Source organism: Pelmatolapia mariae, linkage group LG15, assembly GCF_036321145.2.
Source record: "Pelmatolapia mariae isolate MD_Pm_ZW linkage group LG15, Pm_UMD_F_2, whole genome shotgun sequence".
Classification (NCBI taxonomy): Eukaryota; Metazoa; Chordata; class Actinopteri; order Cichliformes; family Cichlidae; genus Pelmatolapia; species Pelmatolapia mariae.
This window is the reverse complement of record NC_086240.1, coordinates 17,584,054-17,607,656: the sequence shown is the minus strand read 5'-3', so window position 1 is coordinate 17,607,656 and position 23,603 is coordinate 17,584,054. Positions and strand designations below refer to the sequence as shown.

At 39.2% G+C, this 23,603-nt stretch overlaps 1 protein-coding gene across 17 annotated transcripts in view; it reads left to right on the top strand.

Moving 5' to 3' along the window:
* Nucleotides 1-23,603, top strand: part of ptprk (protein tyrosine phosphatase receptor type K) — a 105,895-nt gene that overhangs the window by 30,412 nt on the left and 51,880 nt on the right. For all 17 annotated transcript variants that reach the window (XM_063496426.1, XM_063496439.1, XM_063496438.1 and 14 more), the window contains 4 exons: nucleotides 12,675-12,797; nucleotides 18,454-18,614; nucleotides 19,882-19,933; nucleotides 20,025-20,083. In XM_063496426.1, coding sequence (XP_063352496.1) covers nucleotides 12,675-12,797; nucleotides 18,454-18,614; nucleotides 19,882-19,933; nucleotides 20,025-20,083 — 395 coding nt within the window. The remainder of the gene's footprint in view (nucleotides 1-12,674; nucleotides 12,798-18,453; nucleotides 18,615-19,881; nucleotides 19,934-20,024; nucleotides 20,084-23,603) is intronic.

Sequence of the window (23,603 nt, the reverse complement as noted above, 5' to 3'; positions counted from 1 at the left end):
ACTCATATTCATGCACATTGTTCTCCTCAGCCTGTGACTGTCATTGGATGTTTATGAAGGATGGAGGGGGAAAGAGAAAGAGAAAATGTTGTAGTGTTATTACATTACCAGTTTACTTTTTTCTACTTTGAAGAGTAAGAGTTCAAAATATTGAATAATTAATTGTAAAAGAAAAAAAATAAGATTTACTGGTTTACTACAACTGGTATTAGTATTGTAGTCTTGACCATAATTTATTGAGTTATAATAACTAGTTTCTACACACACCTTCTTGCTTGAGTTAATTCCGTTTTTCCATATTAAATAGACTTCCTGAAAGAACTTCAAGTTTTACTTAATATTCTAAATAATGTGTATTTTTTTCATTCTTGTCACTGCAGTGAGCTGATTTTTTCAAATCTTGAAAAGGTGATTGAGGTCTTGGTAAATCCTAAAACGTCCAAGCATCCTCACAAAAATAACTGCTGAGATTTGAGCATGGTTTCCTAAGGGTACACTGTAATTATTAAAGTTAAACAACAAATAGAAGAGAATTATTCTGAAATGTTTAAATTCAGTATAGCTGGAACCAGGCATGTTGGTTGTGCACACAACATCAACTTGTGTCAAAGATGAACCACAGAGTCTAACCTGTAGTTCATTTACGCTGGTCTGAATCAGTTGAGGAGTTTGTAAACTTGTAGCTTTTTCCCATGATTTGGTTTCCTTTCACACAGAGATAACTCAAAGCGAACCAAAATGCGTGACTACAAACCTCATGTCCCTCAGAGTAACAAAATTAATCACAGGAAGAAGATGGTGTTCTGGACTGTTGCCTAACATGGACAATTGACATTCATTTCACGGCTAGTTGTGTACTCTCAACATGTGTTTATGGCCAGTCTGTGTACTCTGTATATCTATGGTACTCTGCTGCCTCTCAGAACGCAAAGCATATCTGGCTTAAAGTGTTTAGCTCAAATGTGCAATTCCCTTGGTACCCGAATCAGATCACTTTCTCACCATAAACAAATCATTCTGGAATTTGTTTGTTACTGGTCCTTCAATGGGTCTTTGTGTGACTGTTTAAGTTCACACTTGAATGCAGTTACCATGCTCATATCTGCAAACACACCATTGGGAAACTAAATCAGAGTTGATTGTAAACAGACTAAACAGCACAGGTGTAAAGCACCCTAAGCTTAGGGCTGAACGAGGTTGTGTTTGAGGCAGGAATCTGTTTTTCGTTGGTTGTGCTAAACCCAGCTTAGCACAGATGTCCGTGAGTCATAACTGATCCAAAAGACTGTAAAGTAGCAAACAATTTACTCTTTATTTAGAAAATGGACATCAAAACTGGGTGAACCTGTTAAACTGTGCACACAGCTATTGCAAGTATTACCGGTTGTATTTGAAACACATCTTTGGTCTTTAAATGTTCCCTTGTGGGTGCAACGGACAGTTTACATACCTTTGCAGATTATCTCTTGATGCTATGCATACGTTTGTCCAGAGATGAGGTTTGCTTTAAACAAGTATCGGTGTTAAGATGCTTCTGTATTTGATTGTTGTTGTTGTCTATGAGGCCATCTTTCAAAATAACTCTCAGGCTGCGTTAAACAGAATTCCCCTTTAATATACACCTGTCTCTTGACATAAACATACTGATGACTGTGCTACCTATGCTGTAAATATTAGTCTGTGTTGATTTACATCTATACACATGGCTTTGACAGTTGTGGCATACAGCTGTGGACCTGATAACATTCTCACATATCAGTTTTTAGCCTCAGCACAGCCATCTCGACACACAAACAGAAATGTGTAAAATGTGTTTTAGTCTCAGAACTAGGTGCTTTGGTAGTTGTCTGGCCTGTTAGCATGTTATTCCCAATTGTATGTCTTCCCTTTGTTTGGGTCTCTATGGTTTCCACTGCTGTGTAATGTGCTCTTTCTCTGTGCTGGCACTGAAAAGTAAATTTCCTCCAGGACAGTAAATGCTATCGTTAGGCATCTTTTGTTGTTCGACAGAACTGTGTCACAAGCACAGATAAAAGAGATTTTTTGACACATTATTTTTTTCTATATGAGATTTTTTTTCATATCTGATTTTTATTGGTTTCAGAAGTCCCAGAAACATTTTTCCAATTGTTATTTTAGGCGCCTTTTTTCTCCTTTGAAGCTGGATATTTTAGAAGCTTTTTTTAAAGTGTTTATTTGTTTGTCTGTCTTTTTCTCTCTCTCCATCTCTGCCGGTCTCTCCAGTATTAGTGCTGTTTCAGGTTGTTCTTTGTGTGTCGTGGGGTAGAACTGCTTTTTGTCCGACAGGCTGAACAACAGAAGTGCTTCTGCTGCACAAACGTAGGATAGGCTAAATCCGACCCGCCAGTCAGTCAGTCAGTAAATCAGTCAGCAAGCGTTTGAACCAGCTTGCTGGACAATTGGGGAAGTCAGCCAGGCAGTTCAGTGTGTCACCATCCTCAGTGCTGACTTGCTAAGCTAGCTGCTTTAGATTAACCTGCTTATAGCTCTGGGTGTTTTTTTTCTCAACTCACAGTTGAGTTTCCTTCTCTTCCTACTTGTCCACTTCTTTACCTCTTTCCTTCTTTGGCAGTCTTTCTTCCATGTACTTCACTTTTGTTTTTACTGAATTTCCTTCACCATCTGGATTTAGTTATCGTGTGTGCCTGTTAGAGTATGTGTATATGTGTGTGCATGTCTGTGGGGGTTGGTGTTTAATGTGTGTTTGTTCTGCTCTTATCTCATCCACACCAGACCTGCTTTCCAGTCCAAAACCTCAGCTGTGCCCTGATTGGCTTAAAAACAAACTGCATCCTGCCTGCCCCTGTGATTGGGCCATTCAAATCACCTACAGTGGCTAAAGCATTATTTGATTGTATTCTCCTGGTAATTCATCAGTTAGCTATCAGGTAACGTCATGAATGCTTTAGCGGCACACTGTAATGACGGTTTGCTGGCTCTGGTGGCATGTGGATACATACAGGTGCAGAGTTGACTTGTGCTCCGCCCAAATGCAGCTGACCGACTGCCAGCAATCATTCTGACCCCATTCTGTCCACTATTGATCCCTTTTCATTTCAGCCTCCTTTTGTATAACTCGATGGGAAATGTCCATCTAGGCTCAGTCTCATTGAGAAGTGTCATTGAGCTGTATAGTAAAACCTAGTAGTCCTTAGATCTTATGAATAACAGATCACTCGCATCATGTTTAGAAACTTGGTGTGGAGTGCTGCAATAAATTATTAATTGCCTTCCGAATTTTTCCCCACTTTGAGTCATAATTTGGTTAAAGTTTATGCAGGCTTAGTGTCTACAGTGAATCATCCAGTCAGCATGTTTGAGGTCAAGTGTGTGGTGAAGGGTGGAGAGAGGGAACCAGTTGAGACTTGTTGTGTGAGGATTTTACTCAAAAGAAAAACTTCCATCTGTACTTTAAAGTCTAAACTGAGCTCAATGCAGACTAAAAGTTTAATGATGACTCTCTTCTGACTCATTCAGACTGACACACGCTGATGTGGGATCTGATTGTGCCGATGGTTTATGGGTTAGTTTCTTTGTGACATTATTGGATACCAATGTCTAGAGTCATCCTAGCACTTAATTGCCAGTCATAAAGCTTCTCAGTCAGTTTTTCAGAACTTCCTATTGCTACAAAAGAGGAAAGAAAAGTTGACTGGTCATGTTTCACAAAAAGCTGAAGTGTGTCAGTGTTCCCAGAGCACTATATTTTTTATCAAATTGTTAAATGGGCACCTCGTGTACAAAACACTGCCAGAAAGAGACGGAAAGAAAGGGGTGGACAGGGAGACAGTAAATGGAGTAGTGGGTGTGGGGAGAGGTAAATGGGTGAACAAACACACAAAAAGGAGGGGATGGGTTAGCTTTCATGAGAACGAGTGAAATCTGACTCTCTTCTGGGCTTATGAGTGAACTCATTCACAGACAGGGAGGCGTGAAGAGGGAGGGAGGTAAAAAAGAGGTGAGGAGGATTTCCCAATTTTTTTCGGTGAACGACAAGCTCTCTGCTCCGTCTCTATCATCCCCCACCTTCGCTCCTGCCCTCTTCTTCTCCTGCCTTATCTGCCAGCCAGTCAATCAGCATGTGAAGTTACTTTAAATGTCAGCATTTGAATAGGAATAGAGATTAACGATGCTGAGATAGACACAGAGCCTAAGACTGAGAGCGCAAGAGAGCCAGGAGGGAGGTGAATATCATAAAGATAGTGTCTGTGGAAGATTTCAACCCCAGCTAACAGTGCGAACAGCTAGATGCAGACACGCACACAGGCACACACACACATACACTGTACTGCCAGAAAAAGAACTTAAGATATTCTCAAAGAAGTGTGTTTTACTTAAGGTGCAGGTATCATGTTGCCATCATGAGGGATTCAGACCTAAAGCTGCTTTCAAAAATCAACTGCGAAAATTCTCGGGGGAATCTGACCAGAATGTTTTCAGGAGTTTTTAAAAGAGTTCATGTCAGTGACATTCTCTTTATTGGAAATACGATATTGGTGCCTGATTAGAACATGCAGGAGCCAGTAAACAATCACTTACTAGCTTTGAATGCAGAAGACAGTTACCTGCACTGTTTTGACTTTGGCACAAATCTCTGCAGTGATTAAGGACTGCTTACTGTTGCAGTCTATATATAAAAGCAGATTAGGTTTTCAGATGTTGGCCAGGCCCAAAAAACCTCAAAAAACAGCTCTGTTGTCTTGGGAAATGGCGATGAGTATTATTCATTATTTTATGGTGTCTCAAACGTAATAATGAACATGTTGATTGAAAAAAAAAGCAGTTTAATAATCTGTAATGAAAGTCTTCTAGTGCTCAAATGATTGCATGAATAATCAAGAAGACATTATTTGCTCCAGCTTCTTACATGTGAGTGTGCTGCAGGTTTTTTTTCTTGATTAATCACTCAATATTAAAGAGCTCAAAAACGACTGAAAAATATCTGACCAACAGTTCAAAACATAACCATGTTGTCACAGGTGAATGCCAACAAATATTTTCAGAAGGAAATAGAAAATACATTTAAGATGAGACAAAATTTTAAAAAGCAAAACAGTAATTTTGGCATAAAAACATCAATTAAGTTGACTTTTGAGTAAAATCTCTAGTCTTCAATTACTGCCCAAACAGCACACCGTCATATACACGTATACACATGTCGAGATTAGACTTGACATCCTTTAATTCATATCAAGTGTGTACCTGCTTGCCCCAGGGCAATAATAAAAGCGTTTCCAGACAGTGTGATTCAACATCACAGAAAAAGAGCAGCAGAGTATTTTCCTTTTGAGACTGAAGCTTTTTAATGATAAGGTTGCCATGTGGAACCAAATGATTTCCTTAATAAAGGGCAACTATATTAAAAAAAAAAAAAAGAGTTACTCTGTTCCTTTTCCTATTATGCTGTGTAACAGTGATACTGTGATGGCAGGTCATTAGTACGTTGTTCATGCCTCATTGTGTGCTGATAGTTCTTTTTGTTTGCACTTGTCCAAGCAGAGGAGTGTTTTCAGGAACAAATTGAACTGCCTTTGTCTCACGGCACAGCAGTGAGAGGCTCATTCACCAGCAAAAGTCTCTGTAATAACAACTTTGCACAAAAAGCACTCAAAATGCAGAAAGCGTTTTACAGAATACAACTCTAAATTAGCATTTGGCTCAATAGGTTATATTTACTTTTGCCGAAAATATATTCCATCCACACATCATGCCGTGAAAGTTGTGCTTGCCTTTCAACAGCTGACCAAATCATCAGTTTGTGGGAAATAATGTGGCACTTGAAAACTGCTTGGGTTTGAATTTGAGCTGAATGCTAGTGTTAACCCCAAGAAAGGAGGGGGTTGGGGGGGGAGGAGAAGATAGTCAGGGATGGAAGGACAGACCTGCTCCTCACAGAAGGAAAAATACACATTTCTGTTTTACTGTTACTGTCAAAGGAAACTCCTGAATCAGCTGAACACACACAGACACCCAACTACACGCACACACCTACACACACACACACGCACACGCACTCACACACACGTCTCAGATTCAATTACAGCATTGTGAGATGAAGGAGAAATTCTTCAGCCTTCAGCACTTCCAATTAAACTACTGCTCTGAGTTTGTGCATGCATGAGTGTCGGGCTGTGTGTGACGGTGTGCACATGCCTGTGTGTTGCTACACAAGTCGTGCGCGTTTGCGTGAGCGATTGCGCGTGCCACTGTGTATGTTTAACAGTCGAGGTGTGTGTATATGGGTCTCGGCTTTGATGGCGTCGCGCTGCGCTGCAAGGGCCACTGAACCGTGACGAGCCAGTGTGTGTGTGTGTGTGTGGTGTGTGTGTGTCAGTCTCTCTGATGTCACCTTGTATCATTTCAGGCTAATTTCACCTATTCTCAGAGAGGGTGAGAGAGAACAAGAGGCAGCGAGAGAACAAAAAAAGTAGAGAAGACACAGAGAAAGTAAATGATAAGGTACAACTTTATTAGTGTCCTTGAGGTGGTAAGCATCAGGGCTGCACAGTGCACACAGATTAAAAGCAACAAACAGGAATATAATTTATCATAGTGGAATACCAAAAACATGTTATAAAGGGTTTTTTGCATAACACTACAACATAGATGGATAGTGTGTAGTCATTGTATTTCTCATTGTATGCTGCCTTTTGCATTAATTCCTCCTTTTACTTCAGCTTCTCTGGCACATTAGAGCTAAAAACTGAAAGCACTGTAGTGATTCATTGGTATGAAATGTGCCACAAAGCCACATCGGGTGAGCTAATGTAATTATTAACTGGACTAAGCCAAAATTGTGATGATTTGGTGGGAAACAGGATTACTGGTGGTTGGAATTGGTTTTTAATGATGTAAATGTAATTATTGTCCTTGAAAATAATAATTTCCATTTGTTGAATAGACAGTTCTCTTCTCTTCTCTTCTCTTCTCTTCTCTTCTCTTCTCTTCTCTTCTCTTCTCTTCTGAATAGGGCTGGTGTGATTTCCCCCAAATTAATTTCTCTGTTTCTTTTTGAGCTTGTCTCTTCAACTTCTCTTCATATCTTTATACCCTTTCCCTCTGTTTCACCCTCTTTCACTCATGTTGTATTATCTCCTCTCTGGTGATAATATCTATGCCTGCAGACAGAAACAGAGCTCTTCTGATAAATACTAGACAGACTTAGTAGTGAGAGGGAGAATCAAGACTTCTGTTGCATGTACATTGGAGAAAGAATGTATATTGTTTGTCTTAGTGAGAGCCAAGATACCACTTGAACTTCTATGTCCTATACATTCCTGAGCAGATTTATGTTGCTTTATTTCAGCTTGTGATCAGAGGGCCACCTGATCTGTAGCGATGTTATGGCCCTCTGATCCGCTGAAATATAAAACAGGTAAGAAGATAGAAACAAAGTGCATGCCTTGCATGCAGAACTCTGCACGTAAAACCAACCTTATGTAGATCCTGATATGATACTATGTGATGTGACAGACCTTAAACTTTATATCTGTACATGAACAATGGCATTTATTGTACTGTTGTTTTGTCTTTATTTGTGGTTAAGTCCTCATTTCTTTACAAAATGAACACTGCTAAGTTTTAGAAACTCCCTAGAAATTGCAACATAGCCCAATGTTCAGTGGCATTGAAAATTTGCAAACATTTAGTTAGACATTTCAGACCGCATAGCTAGTTTTTGTATCATGCAGCCTTTTATAACAACTGATAACAACAACCTTCTAGTTGTTTATTGAATTGATACTATTAAATAAAACCAAGGCCACCCTGCACTGTTAAATTCTCACATTTTTCGGAGAAACTTTGTCAGCTGAGGATAAATTTGTTACAAGGACACTCGTATTGACTGATTTGATAATCATTCCTCTCTTGGTTTCTTTTGTCATAACAAGATTTCCTGAATTATCTTGAGAACATATTTAAAAAAAAACATCTCAGACCTTCATTTGATTTAAACATGTCCCTGAGACTTTTATCTGAGCAGACTTTAGCTGTTAGATATGATTTAATACAGCCTATTCTGCAGATCGGGTAGATCAAATTAGAGCAAAAGCTAATCAAACTGTCTATTGTTTCACGTTTTTGCCAATGCCAGCTAATAATCTCGATCTTAACTAGTAATTGAGAAATGGGCCTCTTCCTTTCTAGGGACCCCCTGGGGTCTGCCTGCACACGTGTTTTCAAACAGTTTTGGTCAAAGGACTTTTGTCTGATTCACCTTATAGAGGTGGAGGTCAATGCAAATCACCACAAAATGATTTTGAGTGACGGTGGCAGATGTTGTCTGATGCCATTCAACGGTCTTTTAGAGAATACTGCGGCTGTCCCGTTTCCCCCTGCCTCTGTGTATCTCTGTGTGTAAGTGTGTGTGGTTTTGTTTCTCTCTCTGCCCTTGAGCCTTTATCAAGTCCTTCTAATTATTTTATTATGCAAATGAGTCGCCATTATTTCATTAGCGAGGCAGCCAATCACAGAAGCTGATTAGAAAGTGATTAGCATGCAGTTGGGTTCTCTTGCTCTCTCTGTCCTTGTGAATGGAGGAGAGGGTGGCAATAATGACCCATCTGGACACAAACTCATGCATATACATGTACTTTGAAAATTGTCAAAATAGTTACACAGTTTTATCGAGCAAACACATACAGAGCGTAGTAGTAAGATAGAAGCACACACAGTATTTCTAATCATAACAATTATATTCATTGTAAGCTGTTTTACAGCTGCCAGGTCAACGTGATCAGATCATGTCAACACGTAAAACACTAATCACAGTTATTACAGGGCCCCCTTTGTTCAACTTATATATATATATATTGACAACACTGCAGTGTGTGAAAAAGCAAAGGGTTTTGAAAAGTACAAAATCAATCTATTAATTTTTTGTCAGGCCCTTCCTGAAGATTATTTTTGCAGTCCTGATAAAGGTTGGGGAAAAGCTTTTAGAGAAGCTTGAAAAGAAAACTGAGAATTATGGAAGGTGGCATGTCTTAAGCTTGGGATTAATTTTTTTTCATGCTTAATCAGAGGCAAAGACTGGAAAAAATAATTACCTGTGAGAAATAATTAATATTTCAATATTTAATATGAAGTATTTCATATAATTCATTATAGTTGAGGATCCAAAATGTCAGAAATTGAGGTCATAGCTTCTTTAAATTTGGCATGTGTGGTGTTCCAGGTCAGAGAAGACTCACCAATCCTCGATTTCACAATCCAAGATGGCAACAGTGCCTTTCAGTTGTTTTATGATACAGTTCTAAGAGCTGCCATAGACTCAAATAGAAGAGGAAACAATATGATGTACAAAAAAGGAGGAAAATATTTGGGGACCGAGCATTAATGATGAGAACGTGAAAGCTGGTCATTATTTGTGACAAAGCCAGCGATCCATATATTTCTGCTCCCCTCATCTTCTGTCTTTCAGCTTGTTTTGGTTTTCCAGTCAGCAGCTCAGCTGTTTTGTTTTAACTCTGAGTGAACTCATTGCTTTGTTTTTGGTCACAAGACTCAGCTGTTTCCTCTGAAGATGCCGTAAACACCCAACATTCACAAACTGCTCAGCAACAAAAGGCAGACAAGCAGAAGTAGCGGCTAGCTGAAAATACTTTTAGCAGCTAAGAAGCCAGAGATTTCCCAGAGGGAAATGCTAACCAAAGTCAGAACTAAAAAGAAGAGTGAATATCAAATTTACATTCATCAGGGGGTCAGAAGTCGACTCGGAATAAATGATGATGTTGCTAACTATCTACTGAAGGGTAAACAGGCATCTGTTCACTAACAAGTTACCACATCAATTTAAAAGTTGATGCTATGCTGCCCTTATTACCCAAGAAATCAATTACTGCATGTTTAATTTCAGCATTTACCACTAGCAGAGCACACCAAACACAAAATAGAAGTCAGTAATTCTTGACATTTGACATTAAGTTAAAGTATAAAAAACAGATTGGCTCAAGTCCATACAACATTTGAGCAAAACATGGCTCATCACTTTGCTGCTGAGTTTTTCAGCTGAGGCAAAAGAGTAGTTCAAAGTCTGCTCATCTCATTATTGGCAACAAGGATTTGCTGTCAGATGCATGTGGCTGCTGATGTGTGTGTTGGTTTAGGTTGGCAGGACATTTAGGAAAGGGAGAAGTGTTAACTGAGAACGTGGGCGGGTTAGCGTGAGGTTTGTGTATGTGCAGACACTTTCGCACATATTTAGTTTTTGCAGGCCCCTTTTCAGCACGTACACACAAAAACAGACATTTTGTTTAGTATGTTACCATCTCGTGTGCGTGTGAGTGAGTGAATATCTTTCAGAGGTGCGCAAACAAGGACAGAGAAGTGCTCTCCAACTAAAAATGTTGATTTAATATGGCCTGTAAAGCTGAATTTAAAACTAGGACATTTTTTCTTCACTGCTAAGCCAAGGTAAAATACCTCTTGTACCACGGCTTGTATCAGAGCCGAGTGGAATGCTGGGCATTTATGTGTACACAATTAAAAGCTCATGAAACACATTTAAAACACAGCTTGTTTAAATCAAATGCTTCTGTACTCAAAGGTAGAAATTCCACAGAAGAACCTAAATAAAGCTGCTATTGTACGTTCTCTGTAGTGTCAGTGAATAAAAGAAGGGCTAAACAAACGCTGTAGCAGGTAAACCAAGGCTAAGTGCATCTGCAGTGTCACAACCCAGCAGTGTACGATATATAGAAAACTGACAAAGCAAGCTATTACGCAGATTTCATTTATTCATTGTAGTTTCCAGTCAAAAGATTTACTGAGATACATAGTATAGAGTAATAACTACACAAAGAAACTGCGTGAAAGAAGCTGTGTTTCTGATTTTTGTTACACAATTTTGATAAAACAGGGAGTTATTTTCCAGACTACACTGTATGGATGCAGTCAGTGACAGCAAACACGCTTACACTTCACTTTACAGATCAACATTTTCTTCTTCTCCATTCTATTTGTGTGAGTTGTTATGTGTGATGTATGGCACTGGGTGTTTAGTTCTTTATTTGTTCAGTGTTCGGTGTGAATGTATGCAGGTTTGTAGATGTGGGATACTTCCATGCACGTAAAAACACATTTTTAACACATGCAGAGAAGTTACCTGACAGCAAGATGCAAACTGACTCGCACACTGTGGAAGACAGGAGTTTTACACAAACAAACACACAAATGCTGTGCACGACAACAAAGAGTTTCTATATCTAATTTAATGTATAGTAGTCTAGAATAGATTAAAAAAAAGATTTTTTTATTGTGCTGTGCGTTGTGTGCACATGTCCCTGCATGTTTTTGCACAGTGACCGGAGGTGACTTGCCGTGACAAAGACTTAATTGAACTGAATGGGAGTGAACTGAACTGTACGAAGAGAGGTTGGTTTAAAGAATGATGCCGAGAGGAATGTGATCCAGTGCCTCGCCAAGGCTGTGAGTCACAGCCAGCCGTGCAGCCAGCAGTTGAAGACAGTCGCTTAGTTTGATGTTAACTTGTTTCTCCTCCGGCGGCGGCTGTCACCTCTTGGTATGCCTCTGTAGCGGGAGCTCAGATCAGTGGGGTATCTGAGGGCCTGTCGTTCTGCTCTCCATCACAGCCACCACAGTTTGCTCTAGGACACAGGTAGCAAAGCTGTACCGCTAACTGAAGGCTAGGAGATTTATGTAGCTGGCAGTCCTGGTTGCTGATAGTGCTTCATGGTGGCTTGCTCACTCATTCCTTCTTCCTTTGTGTATTTATTTTGTAGTATAGTGATTTGAATATAAATATGCTATTGTACTTCATGAAATTGAGGTTTTAAAATAAGGTTAAAATCTTGCCAAAACAAAGTCATTGTCAAGTGATAATCAAGGCAAACAGTGGCTACTTTTTATAAATGATATTTAAGATAATTTTAAATACTACAGTATTTGTTTCCGAGCGCCTACTAACATTTTAATTACAAACAGTTTCGTTTCATCATAAGTTAATGTCAATATAGATGTCTAACTGTAATGAATATATTGTGATTTAATTTTTCATAGTAGACTTTATCCATCTCAACAGTGGGAAATAAAAAAAAAGGGCACAAAGGACACGTCTCTGTGACCACTAACTACCAGAGACTTGAATCAGATGGCATTTTGGCTTTTCTTAGCCACGTCTCTTCTGGCCATTTTATTAACACAAGCTGCGCATAACTGCTAGGCCAATGAATCAGATAGCAAGTAGTAGCCTGAATGCTGTTCCTATCAGCAATATAGCCAGAACAAGCTGCATATCATTTTAAGTTGATTGGTTCAGTTAGCTGTCAGGGACAAGTGATGTCTATCTGTGTTAGAGCAACTTCCTGTTTAGGCGGAGCCAGAGGCGGTCAGCTCACACATGGTTGTCCCAAGGCTGTGGTGATGGGCTCAGATGATCAGCTGAAGGCTCTGCTGGCTGAGTCAGAGGTGATCCGAAGTGGCCCTGAGTGATGAGTGTCGGAGCTCAGACTTTGGTGGTTTTTTAATGAGCTGAGACAACCACACACATATAAAAAAGCACAAAAGAAAGGTTTGAAACATGACTCTAAGTCAAGTTTAAAAAATGTGTTCGCTTGCTCAGTCAAGGCAACAAACTTCATCTTTGCCTTTTTGTAAATTTAACTAAATTTTGTTGTTTCTCTTTTCTGCAGGAAGTTGCACATTTGATGAGGGCTTCTCTCAGTGTGACTACCAACAAGATCCTTACGATGACTTTGACTGGACGCACATCAACACCCAGGAATTGCCATATGTCTCACCACACCTGCCACAAGGTGAAGCTCAAATTCCTTTCCCCTCATGTTTGTCATCTCCTACTTCATCACCTCAGAGTGTGGAAAGCAGCTTATTGTTCAATGCAGTTTGAAGTGCTTGAGCTCTTTTTCGAGTTTCACCATTTTTTAGATGTAATTTCTTCTTATTACTGTAGCACATTTATTATGCAGAATTATTACTGCTCTGCTATATCCCAAACAGTCAACTTCTGATAATCACATCGTGTATACGCTGAACTATGAACAGCGGTTTGCAACTTTTGGTTGTTGTTTTTTTGGTTGCTTTCCCCTAAAAAATGTTTCAGTGAGTTGTTAGCAGCTCCATTTTTTTGTCTAATTTTCCCAGGTGGTTTCATTTAAACAACTATACAACCCTAATTCTGATGCAAAATTACCCAATATTTCAAAAAAGCAAAAATAATTTTGCAGAGCAGCTTTTTCCCCTCTCAATTAATCATTCCATGAGCCTGCAGATGTAGTTTGCTCCCTTTTGGAGGGGGTCAGCCCCTAGGCTGGGAATCACTGGACTAAATGACCGAAGTGTATGCAGTATAAAACTAGCTCTACCTCGGGCAGCTGCCGCAGCAAAATGCTTCTTACATATTGATGCATCAGTGTTCTGCAGATCACATACTTTCATTTTGATGCTTTAAGTTTATTTTGCTGATAATACTAGTTTTGTACTCTGGCTGAAGTAGGAGCTGATTGACGGACTTTTACTTTAATGGAATATGTATATATCACTGTACAAGTTCTTGGTACTTTTTCCTCTCCTCTCCTCTCCTCTCCTCTCCTCTCCTCTCCTCTCCTCTCCTCTCTAATCAGTTGTTTTTTTTCTTCATGATGATGATGAAGGGGAAATTAAATCTTTCTGCCTCAGGGCTGAGGGTCTAATTAACAGAATATGAGGTCATTAATCAACGGCAGGGAACAGGGAAGGTTGCCTGCTTTACAATGTTAAAACCAAAATGTTATAACAGTAACCAGCTATGCAATGTTGAAATGGTAACTAGCTTTACAAAATTAAAACCACAGAGTAAGAATGTCAAATGGAAGTATGAAGTTAACCACATTAAGGAAACTGTGTTGCAGTGTAGCACCACAAACATAGTTTGTCTCTCAACATTGTTTCTCCTTTCCTTTCGTTTTCTTTTTGATCTCACGTTACCTTCATTCCTTTCACCCTCTTCTCTTACCACTTCTTTCCTCTGACCTCTCCTCTTCCTCTGTTGTGGAAGATTATGATTTTGTTTCCATGACAATGCAGTGCTGTTATTTATCTCTCAGACTTATCTTCATGACAACCCAGGCTCGCTGACATTTAGAGAAAGGTTCATTTAAAAGCCGACTTTTTACAATTTTCACACACAAAGACCCACTCTGTTGCTGTGTGTCGTGCATGTGTGGTCTTGCATATAATTAAGCACTGACACAAGAGTGTGGTGCCCAGTGGTACAAAGCCAAAGTCTAGCATTTAGCATTATTAATACCAAGTGGTGTCACTGTGCTGAGAGGGCAGCGTTGGCAGCCTGAAGAGGTTAAATACCTTGCCTAAGAGTGCAGAGGTAATGGCTGCAATTAACATAGCATTAATGGCTGTTGAATCTAGTGGAACGAGCTGGGGCATGGGGATGGCAGAGCAGGTTAATGGTTTGGAGATGTTGGTTGCTAAAGGGGAGGTTCAGAGCCTTGCCTAAAGGTATGGGAGCATGAACTGACATTTGATGTGTTAATAATGCCAGCGGGGTGTGGAACAGTGGTGCAGTGGATGGAAAACGAGGTTGCAAGAGGGAATTACAGATGCAGCACTTGGCTAGGTTTCTATTTGGAAGGAGTTAAGGGAAATGGGTGAGGGGTTGAGTTGGTTGCTTAAGTGCCATGCCCAGGGAAACTTTAGTAATGTCTATTATTAGAATAGTTTTCTCAAGCTATCCTAGCCACCAGTAATTTAATACTCTGGTCTGGCTAACTACAATCTCCCTGAGGGCATGGCTTGATTTAAGAGGAGTGGCATTAACCTCTTTTGGGTTCTGACCCCTGAAAACAAAGGAATACCAATCCCATTGTTTGGGGAGTTGTTAAGAGTTCCCAAAGACCTTTGGGAGTGACTTTTTTCGCTGATTAGTACATCAGGGGGTTTATTTTGTCAAAGGTAAGGGCAGAATAAAAGGAGTCATCTACTAGGGGAGTTACACAGAATCCTTTTAGAGTTATAGCAGTGACAAAAATGATACTTTTGTTCCTTATAACCCACAATGATTTGTGCCAGTTGCTAATCACCATTTGTGCTTATGGCAGTACTGACATTGCAGGGACAGTTTGGCAGTGTTTGTAATAAGAGATAAAACTCTTCTATGTAATGTCTCTGGGGGTCAGTGTTGGCACTAGTCACCATGGCAGGGTCTACAAGCTACTCTGGCAATGTGCATTGTGCCAGTTGAACATTCATGGGCAGGGGCCCTGTGGCTCAGTGGACTAAAGCAGATACTCTTGACTCATAATGTTGTCAGCCAGTACCACTCAAAACCTATTTGGCATGCCATTCTCTCCATGTCTCTCATGTTTATCAGTGTGTGCTATCTAATAAGGAGGGGAGGCATTTAAAATGCACCAAAGCTGGTCTCATGTGCACTAAATGTTTTAATAATGATCCAATAATGAAGAAGGCAGCAACACCATTATAAAATACTTAAAATTACCAATAAATCCAACCTTTATGACACAGTTCCTACAAGACGTGAGTGTTAACCTTCACAAAAGCAGTATGCAGTTTAATTAAAAATTATAACAATATGGGGACATTTTTAAAGCAACAAATTAAGATAGAAGTGCTAATTAAATTTCAGAATTATAAGGCAATGCATAAGGTGTTTCTTATATGTATAGAACACTGAGCATGGCCTCTGGAGATGCAAGCAGTGTCTTGAAGTGAAAAGAAAAAATGAAATGAACTCCATGTTTGACTCCAGGCTACATAATCTGTAGTCTGTGCAGCGATCTTCCTTCCTATGAATGAAGAGCATGTGTTACTGTGGAATGGTATTTGACATCTCACGCATCTTGATTGGCGCCTTAAAATGCTAAAAATGAAAATACCCCATTAGCTGTTATTCCAGCAGCTAGCTGTTATTGTTTTGCTGGAGAATACTGTCCCCAGTCTGCCCTGCTACTGTTGTTCTTGTTGCGACATATCTGGGGCTCAAGGCTATCACAGCGGTATTTTTAGTCTCATCTTTAATGATCTTGTGTCATTACTCTATTACCGGCCATTTTAGACTTCAGCCATTCAAAAGAATCAGCCATTTTAGAAACTGGCAAACCTCAAGTGTCAGATGTTCTTGGCATCATAAGGTGCTTGCTTAGCATGGGTGTAGCGGTGTAGATTCAGTTTTGTGTGCAGTGAGTCTTTCATTATTACTCATGTTTACAAATGCAGCTTTTGTGCCACGTTAGGTCTTGTCATTGTTCTGGTGTAATAGACTGATATTAATGTGATTTCTAGAATATATGTTGGAATTATTTCAGTAAACAGGCAATGTTGTCACATATTACTCAGCTGTTTTCAACCTATACTAAATCCTTTTCCTGTTATATTTTTGTAGCAGGCAGCGCTTTGATTAGCTGAAGTGCTAAAGGTTATATTTTGCAACGTTGTTTGTGTTGTGACATATCTGGGTCTCTGACTGATAGGAGTATTTTTAGCTGGCACATCATCTTGGCAGCCATCTTAAAGGCTCTTTTTTTCATGTCACCATCTTAGCATCAGTGGCAAAAATGAAAAAAAAAAAGGGGGGAGTGATGTCCATTATATGTTCATTTTGCAGCAGATTTAGATAGAGAGAAAATCAGTGCCGGCCTTGTTTTGTTTCCAGTCTGATTGGCTGTAGTCCTGTTTGGCTGGAGTCATTTTGGGTTTTGTTTGTGACATTCAGAACCAAGAAGTGAGATTATTCTAATACCTGCATGGCAGAAAAAAGCGCAGGGATAAAAAGAAAAGAACAGCCAAAACAATAACTGGGTTACTGAGAAGCTGATGTGCATGTGTGTGTGTGCATGTGCGCACACATGTCCGTGCCTCCACATGTTTGTGTGCATCCATTCAAAGCCTGTTATGTTCTGCTCCATTCTGCAGAGAGATGTGTTTTCTCACAGTAGATTAGCTAAACAATAAGTGATAAGCGCTATTGTCTAGAAACCATTGTATAGTACATATTATGTATAGTCTAATATGCAAATACAATTAACCAGGGGCATTTTATAGAATGTAGGGTTTTATCCAATTTGACTTTATTTAATTGTATTTCATTCTATACTGTCCGATTCTATTCTATTTAGGATTACATCTGCAAATGAATTAATTTCAATAGCCAAGAATTTCAAACCCAAAGATATCCAGTCTATGATAATATACATTTGTCTTCATAGGTGATTAATAAGAATTGCATATTCAAAACAAATATAACAATATACGTTTCAAGGAATTAGACTTAATCGTTATCATGGGATCGTTTCTCTGAATTTGTGATGAGCTAATGTGAGATTGTGAGATTAAACATCATGCAGAGCAGGATCACATTTTATCATATTTCATTGCATCAACATCTGGTTCAGGTCTGAGCTGATTACTAGAACATCTGGAAGGACAGTTTGTCTGTCCTGTCGGTACAGCCAGATTATTCCCTTCAGTCAGCTATAATGGTGTATCATGCTGTCATGGTATAGTACTCAGTAGGCTAGCAAAGTACCTGAAGTATATTTATTCTTGGCTTGCTGATATTGTAGAGAATGAAACATTTCTCCAGTGTGCCATTGTGTTAGCATAACAAAAGTAACTGATTTGTGTGTGAATTCGGTGTTGAAGGGGCCAGAATAATGTAAACAACAGAAGTAAAAACAGAGAAGCATCGCCCAGAGAACTGCTAGGAAGTAAAATCAACCACTAATCATGAAATCAGAGTGCGAAATCTATTGTGACAATTTGGAGGTTCCAGTTCTTCAAATGGGGATACAGCAGTCTGTTTCCTGCCATACAAGCACTGTTTAATCACTTATGTATATTAAAAAGTGGTGCATTGTTTATCCATTCTTTTTCCAGGTATTGCTCTGGTTTCTTCTCAAGAAGCTGCAGACATTTAGTTTCCTCTTTATGCCTCAGTCCAGTTGTTGCACATCTTCCAATTATTAGTATTTGTTTCCAACCTTGTGCCAAGTCACTTTTATAGACTTGTTCAGCTGCACGTACTGCTGCAGTTTCTCTGTTATTTCTAAAAGGACTGCTGAGTAGAAGGTAACTTTTACAGGGGAGTATTATTAGAACAAACAAAAAACAGTGCAAAATATTATTTTAAAGTTTCTAAATACTTTAGACTGTTATAACCTTGTACAGAAGCGGTCGGATGCTCATGTAGGTACATACAGCCCACTCTTTGGCAAATGCAGTCATAGTTTCACTGTCTACACACTAACTAGCCCCTCAGAGGGCATCCTTGCTAGTCTGTTCAAGCACTGAATTTTTGAAGGTATGTGTTGGCACAAGCATAAGCAGCTGCAAACAACATGAGCAATTCATTGCTCTTGATCCGGTCAGATTTAAAATTGCTGCATTGTTTGCTTTCCAACTGTGGTTAAAGTCCTTTGTTTCTGTCCTTTCACACAGGTTCCTACATGTATGTTGACGTCTCGCAGTATGATGTTGGAGAAAAAGCCAGGTTTCAGCTGCCAGTCATGAAGGAGAATGATACTCACTGTATCGACTTCAACTATCTCCTCAGTAGCCCTGATGGCTCCAGCCCTGGCACGCTCAACGTCCTGGTGAAGGTACTGAGATCCGATCTAGTAGAGTAGATTGGATATGTAGTAGTTAATTGTCTTAAAGGGACCCTATGATGCTCATTCCCAACTACCTCTTATTATTTCTGAGCTAGTGTGACTTTGCATGATTCACAGTTTAAAATAATCCTTTTTTATCTTATACTGGGTCTTGGCGTAGCCCGTTGTTTTAGCTGGGATCTGAAACTAACTGAGCATTACTGGCCCTCATAATCGAAAAGTTTTAACGGCAGATGTGTCAGCTGTGTGCCTGAGAGAGCCCGTTGATGTTGTAAGTCCTCTCTGACATCATCCAGATATAAGAGTAAAAAATAACGTGCTAGCAAAACTGCTAGTTTAAAGCAATTCAAGGACAGAGCTGTTAGCTCACATGGATTACCTGCATATATGGTGACTTCATTATTTGTAACTTTGGCCATGTTTATGCCCAGTTATGTAGAGTTAATATGTGCCAGAAAACAGAAAAACATAGTAGACCTCAGTTAACTGTGGGTTATATTTATTTGGATTTTTCTAACTAGCAAACAAACCAGCTGAATCAAGACCAAATGTACACCTCCGCCAGCCACTATACAGCAGTGTACATTCTCTGAGGCTAGATATTATAGAGCCCAAGCTGGATTGCATTATTCTAAATTAATTAAAGGAGTTTGTTTGTCACAAAAGCAGATGGTGACCAAAGCCTCTCCATTTAAAACAAAACAGGACAGAAGAAAACAAAGCAAAAGAATACGGGATTTATTGGAAATTCTTGGTTTTGGTTTTATGAAACATCCCCACAATTATTGCAGCTAACGTGCAATAGAGGCTGCTGATTGCCTTGCTTTAACCGACACTTTCATTTCACAATTAAACATGATTTTTAAAGCAACACACATGCAGTCTCACGTTTATTTCAAAATAACATTATGTTATTTATTTTTATTTAAATAATATGGAGAAGTACATTCACATATCTGGTGCTTTGACAGTCTATTCCACAGTTATTTCCATAACACCTCTGTCTTTCGATCCTATTCTTTTCTTTTTTCTGTGTGTGAATGTTCTTAGAAAACACATTAAGATTAGATTGTAGTTTCTTTGGAATTTCCTGGCTAGAGCCAGGTGAGTTGTAATAAACCAAGAAAAAGATGCCTGACTGGAATGTAAAAGGGGCCTCTGTGGATAAATCATGAATTGCAGTGCGCTGCATGTTTATAGATTCATTTTTGTGTAAACTATTTTGTGACTGATTGTGGTTCTGTTTGATTTCTAGGTGAACAAGGGTCCCTTGGCTAACCCTATATGGAATGTGACGTCCTACACTGGTAAAGACTAGCTCACAGCAGTGCTTAATCTGATTCAATTCAGCGTTTATGCATTATAATTGCTTATTTTGACTCTGATGTTGTTGTCCAGGTAAAGAGTGGCTGAGAGCCGAACTTGCCGTTTCCACCTTCTGGCCTAATGAATATCAGGTAAATCGGTAAAATAACAAACAGCAACTACACAGTTAGAACATCCCACTATCATGTATATTTCTTTACTTTCTTTTGAACTGATGTGAAAACGCAGATGTCACACAGACACACACAAATAAAGGCAAACACATACACGTGCTGTGAGGCAGGCAGCTGATTTATTTGTGTTGACTGAGGCTCAGGAGGTGGCGATTAGGCTAGAAAGACACTTAGAAAGACCAGCCGGGCGTGTGTTTATGTGTACACGTGTTTGCACGCATAGGGGTGTGTCGCCATGCTGGACACTGACATTGTTGTCATTGCCCTATGGTCTTGTTTATGTGTTTTTAATGAGCAGCTGTCTGACCTGACCCTGAACATGAGATTCACATAGGAAAATCTATTGCAGGAATATTGTTGTAGGTTGCATTATACTGATCTTATGTGCATATTTGTCTCTTCCTTTTTCTTAATTTATGTCAGTCAACTTGATCTGTGCGCGGTCGTTGGGTGGTGTTCAGACATGTGTGTACGTTACAGGCTGAGCGTTGTAGCTCCATACACACACTGATCATGTTAACACACACAGCCAGAGGACTGTGTAATATTACTATAAAGCAAAGTGTAAGAACATCCTCCAAATGGCCCATCTGGAGCCCAGTCCCCCTCAGCGGAGATCGCCAGCATGAAACTCGTGTGTCAACATGTTTTAATTGGAACATAATCATCCAGGTTTGCCAAGGATTATATAGGTTTTGAGGCTGGGAAACAGGTTATTGGATTTCAGAGTATGAAGCTATTTTATCATGTTGGAACATGTTTCTCTGTTAGCACTTTAGCTTCAGCTGTAATGAGACTCGTTTCACCAGGGGAAGACCTGTCGCATGCAACAACAGATGCACGTACGAAATGCAGACAAAGCCACATAGCACAGTTTAAGAAGACCTTGTAGTCCTCTTAAACATTTTGTCTTTCTTGGCTCTTTATTTCAACTGAAAACTTAACAATCTTAACCGTTTCTAGATCTCCACAATGCAGTGAAGAAAGAACTTTATATAAAGATAATAATATCTGGTGACAGTTTGATATCAGAGTAAAAATATATTCCAAAGGTTGGTGGTTTAAGTGATGTGTTTTGTTTTTGTTTCTCTTTTTTTAAACGTGACAGTAAATCTTGAGTTTTGAGCTCTTGGTCAGACAAAACAAGATATTTTAAGACTAATTTTCTCACAGGAACTTAAATTACCTTAAGCGTTAATTCATATGATATATATACAGAAACAGTGCCCAAACACAATTTACATTTATTAATCTTTGGGCTATAAGGTGACATGAAAATGTTCCTTCCCTGCAGCTTTAAACATGTTTGATTCAATGGCCATGCATGCATAAACTGTATCTGAGTGACATACTCTGGAGTAATGATGTAGGCTTTAACATTTCAGAAAACAATAAACCTGCTCTACACTGATTGGATTGGTCAGATAGTGAGTGTTTGACCCCCTGTATGTATCAGAGGTGACTGCAATCCAATATATAAACATGAATTCAAATGGCCTTATGGTAGACAATTAACTTTTACAAGAAGGTAAAATGACTTGCACCCAAGCCACATGTCCCTGGGCATGATGAAAGTCCTTTCAATACCACACTCATGAGTACACAAACATTAGCAGAGTGTAGATTTAAGACCAGCTCAAAAAATTGATTATAATCTTTGATTTGACTGCAGTGACTTGCTTCACTGCCAAAAGAGTTGGCCTGAGATTTGAAAATGTTTAAAAGTTTGATGTCAAGTTTCTTGCTTTTAAAGTTCCTAAATGCTAAAATTTAATTGGACACCAATGGGCAGACCTTGTGTACTCAGTCTTTCATTCTCTGTCAGGTTCAAACAAGTTCATAACCAACATATAATTTGTTCAGCTAAATGTCCACAGCCAAACCTCAGACTATACTGTGGGTTAGATTCCACTCATATGCTGCAAATTCAGAAAGGTTGTTAAAGATTTTTTAATCTCACTTTTGAATAGCAGGCTGGTAAAGAGCCAGCCCTAAGCCACACATTTCATTTAAGTATTATGTCTATATTAAATAGATTTCCTTTAGGCTATGTAAGAAGAAAAAGTATTAAGATAATTTGAGAGGATTCATTTTATTCACTTTATTTAGGGAACATTCATTGCCCAGACTTGTGACCCGAGTTCGTCCTCAATGACTTGAAGCATAAACATAAAACATTGGTTTATATGTTTTTATACATGCACCTACATGCAGGTGTATAGGAGGCAGGCAGACAGGAAAGCTTGGTCGACGGATAGACGGAGATGAAGGTATTAAAAGTCAGCTGATGTCTTTCTGCTGGGCTCCGCAGTGAGCTATGAGTGAAAGATGATAGGAGAGAGAGACAAGATAGATTGGTAGGGGAGGGAGACCGAGAGGGGGAGAGTGTGACAAGCAGGAGATGATAAGCTGTGGGTAAACAGTTCACGGCAGATTTCCTTTTACAGGTGATGAATGACAACAACTGCTCACTGCCTTGCTCTCTTTCTCCCCCTGCCTCTCTTTTTGATGGCTACCTCCTCTTTTCTCCTCCTGTCCTTTCTCTTAGGTTCATTAGGTGCTCCTTTCTAAATAAACACTGTTAGAAAACAGACAGCAAGCGAGAAATAGCGAAAGGGGAAAAAGGCTTGGGAAGGCTAACGTATGGACAAGGAGGAGGCAGTGAAGAAGAGAGAGATTACGATGAGGTGGATTTTCCTAATTCAGATCCTTAGTGAGGTGCAGGGAGGTTGAAGCACCTGTTGACTGTTATGACTCCACTTAAAATCTACAAATTTAGCTTGCCAGTGTTACTTAGTGTTAAGCAGGTCATTTACCTACTCAGCCATGATTGCTTATTTCTTCCAAGCAATCATACTAACACATGAGAAATTAGTTCACGGCAAAAATGTCCACAGATTGGTTTTCTTATTTTCATCAGATTCACAATGGTCACCCATTATATTTTAAAGTTATATATACATGAAATATCCTAATGGATAATCTATTTTGCCCAATTATCAGCTTACATTTAAATACTTTGTAAAGTCCTGGTGGATTAACAAACACTGTGTGTTTCCATTCCCCAAGGGAATCAAAACAAGTACGACAGGTTTGTTTTTCCAGTTCATCCGAGGCCATTCCCATAACGCTGAAACTCTCACTACCTTCTCCAGGTCATGGTACTCAAATCACATTTTAGTTCTACCCTTAAGAACGAGCTGTTTTCAACTATCCAGCACTTTTAAGGTGGCCTATACCATGAAGTAATGATCTTTTTTTTAAGCTTTTCTAGGGAAACTAAAAGTGCATTACATACATACTCGTTGATTAAACTCCTTAAAAAGAAAAAAAAAAAGCAACTTGTCAGAATGGAACTAAGGATTTTGGTCTTACAGATTGGTTAGTCATAACTTTGGCACAGTCAAAATTGTTGCAAATATTACATAATGTTTAAAGTATTGTGGATGCTCCAACACTATGAAGAAAAAGGCTTAAA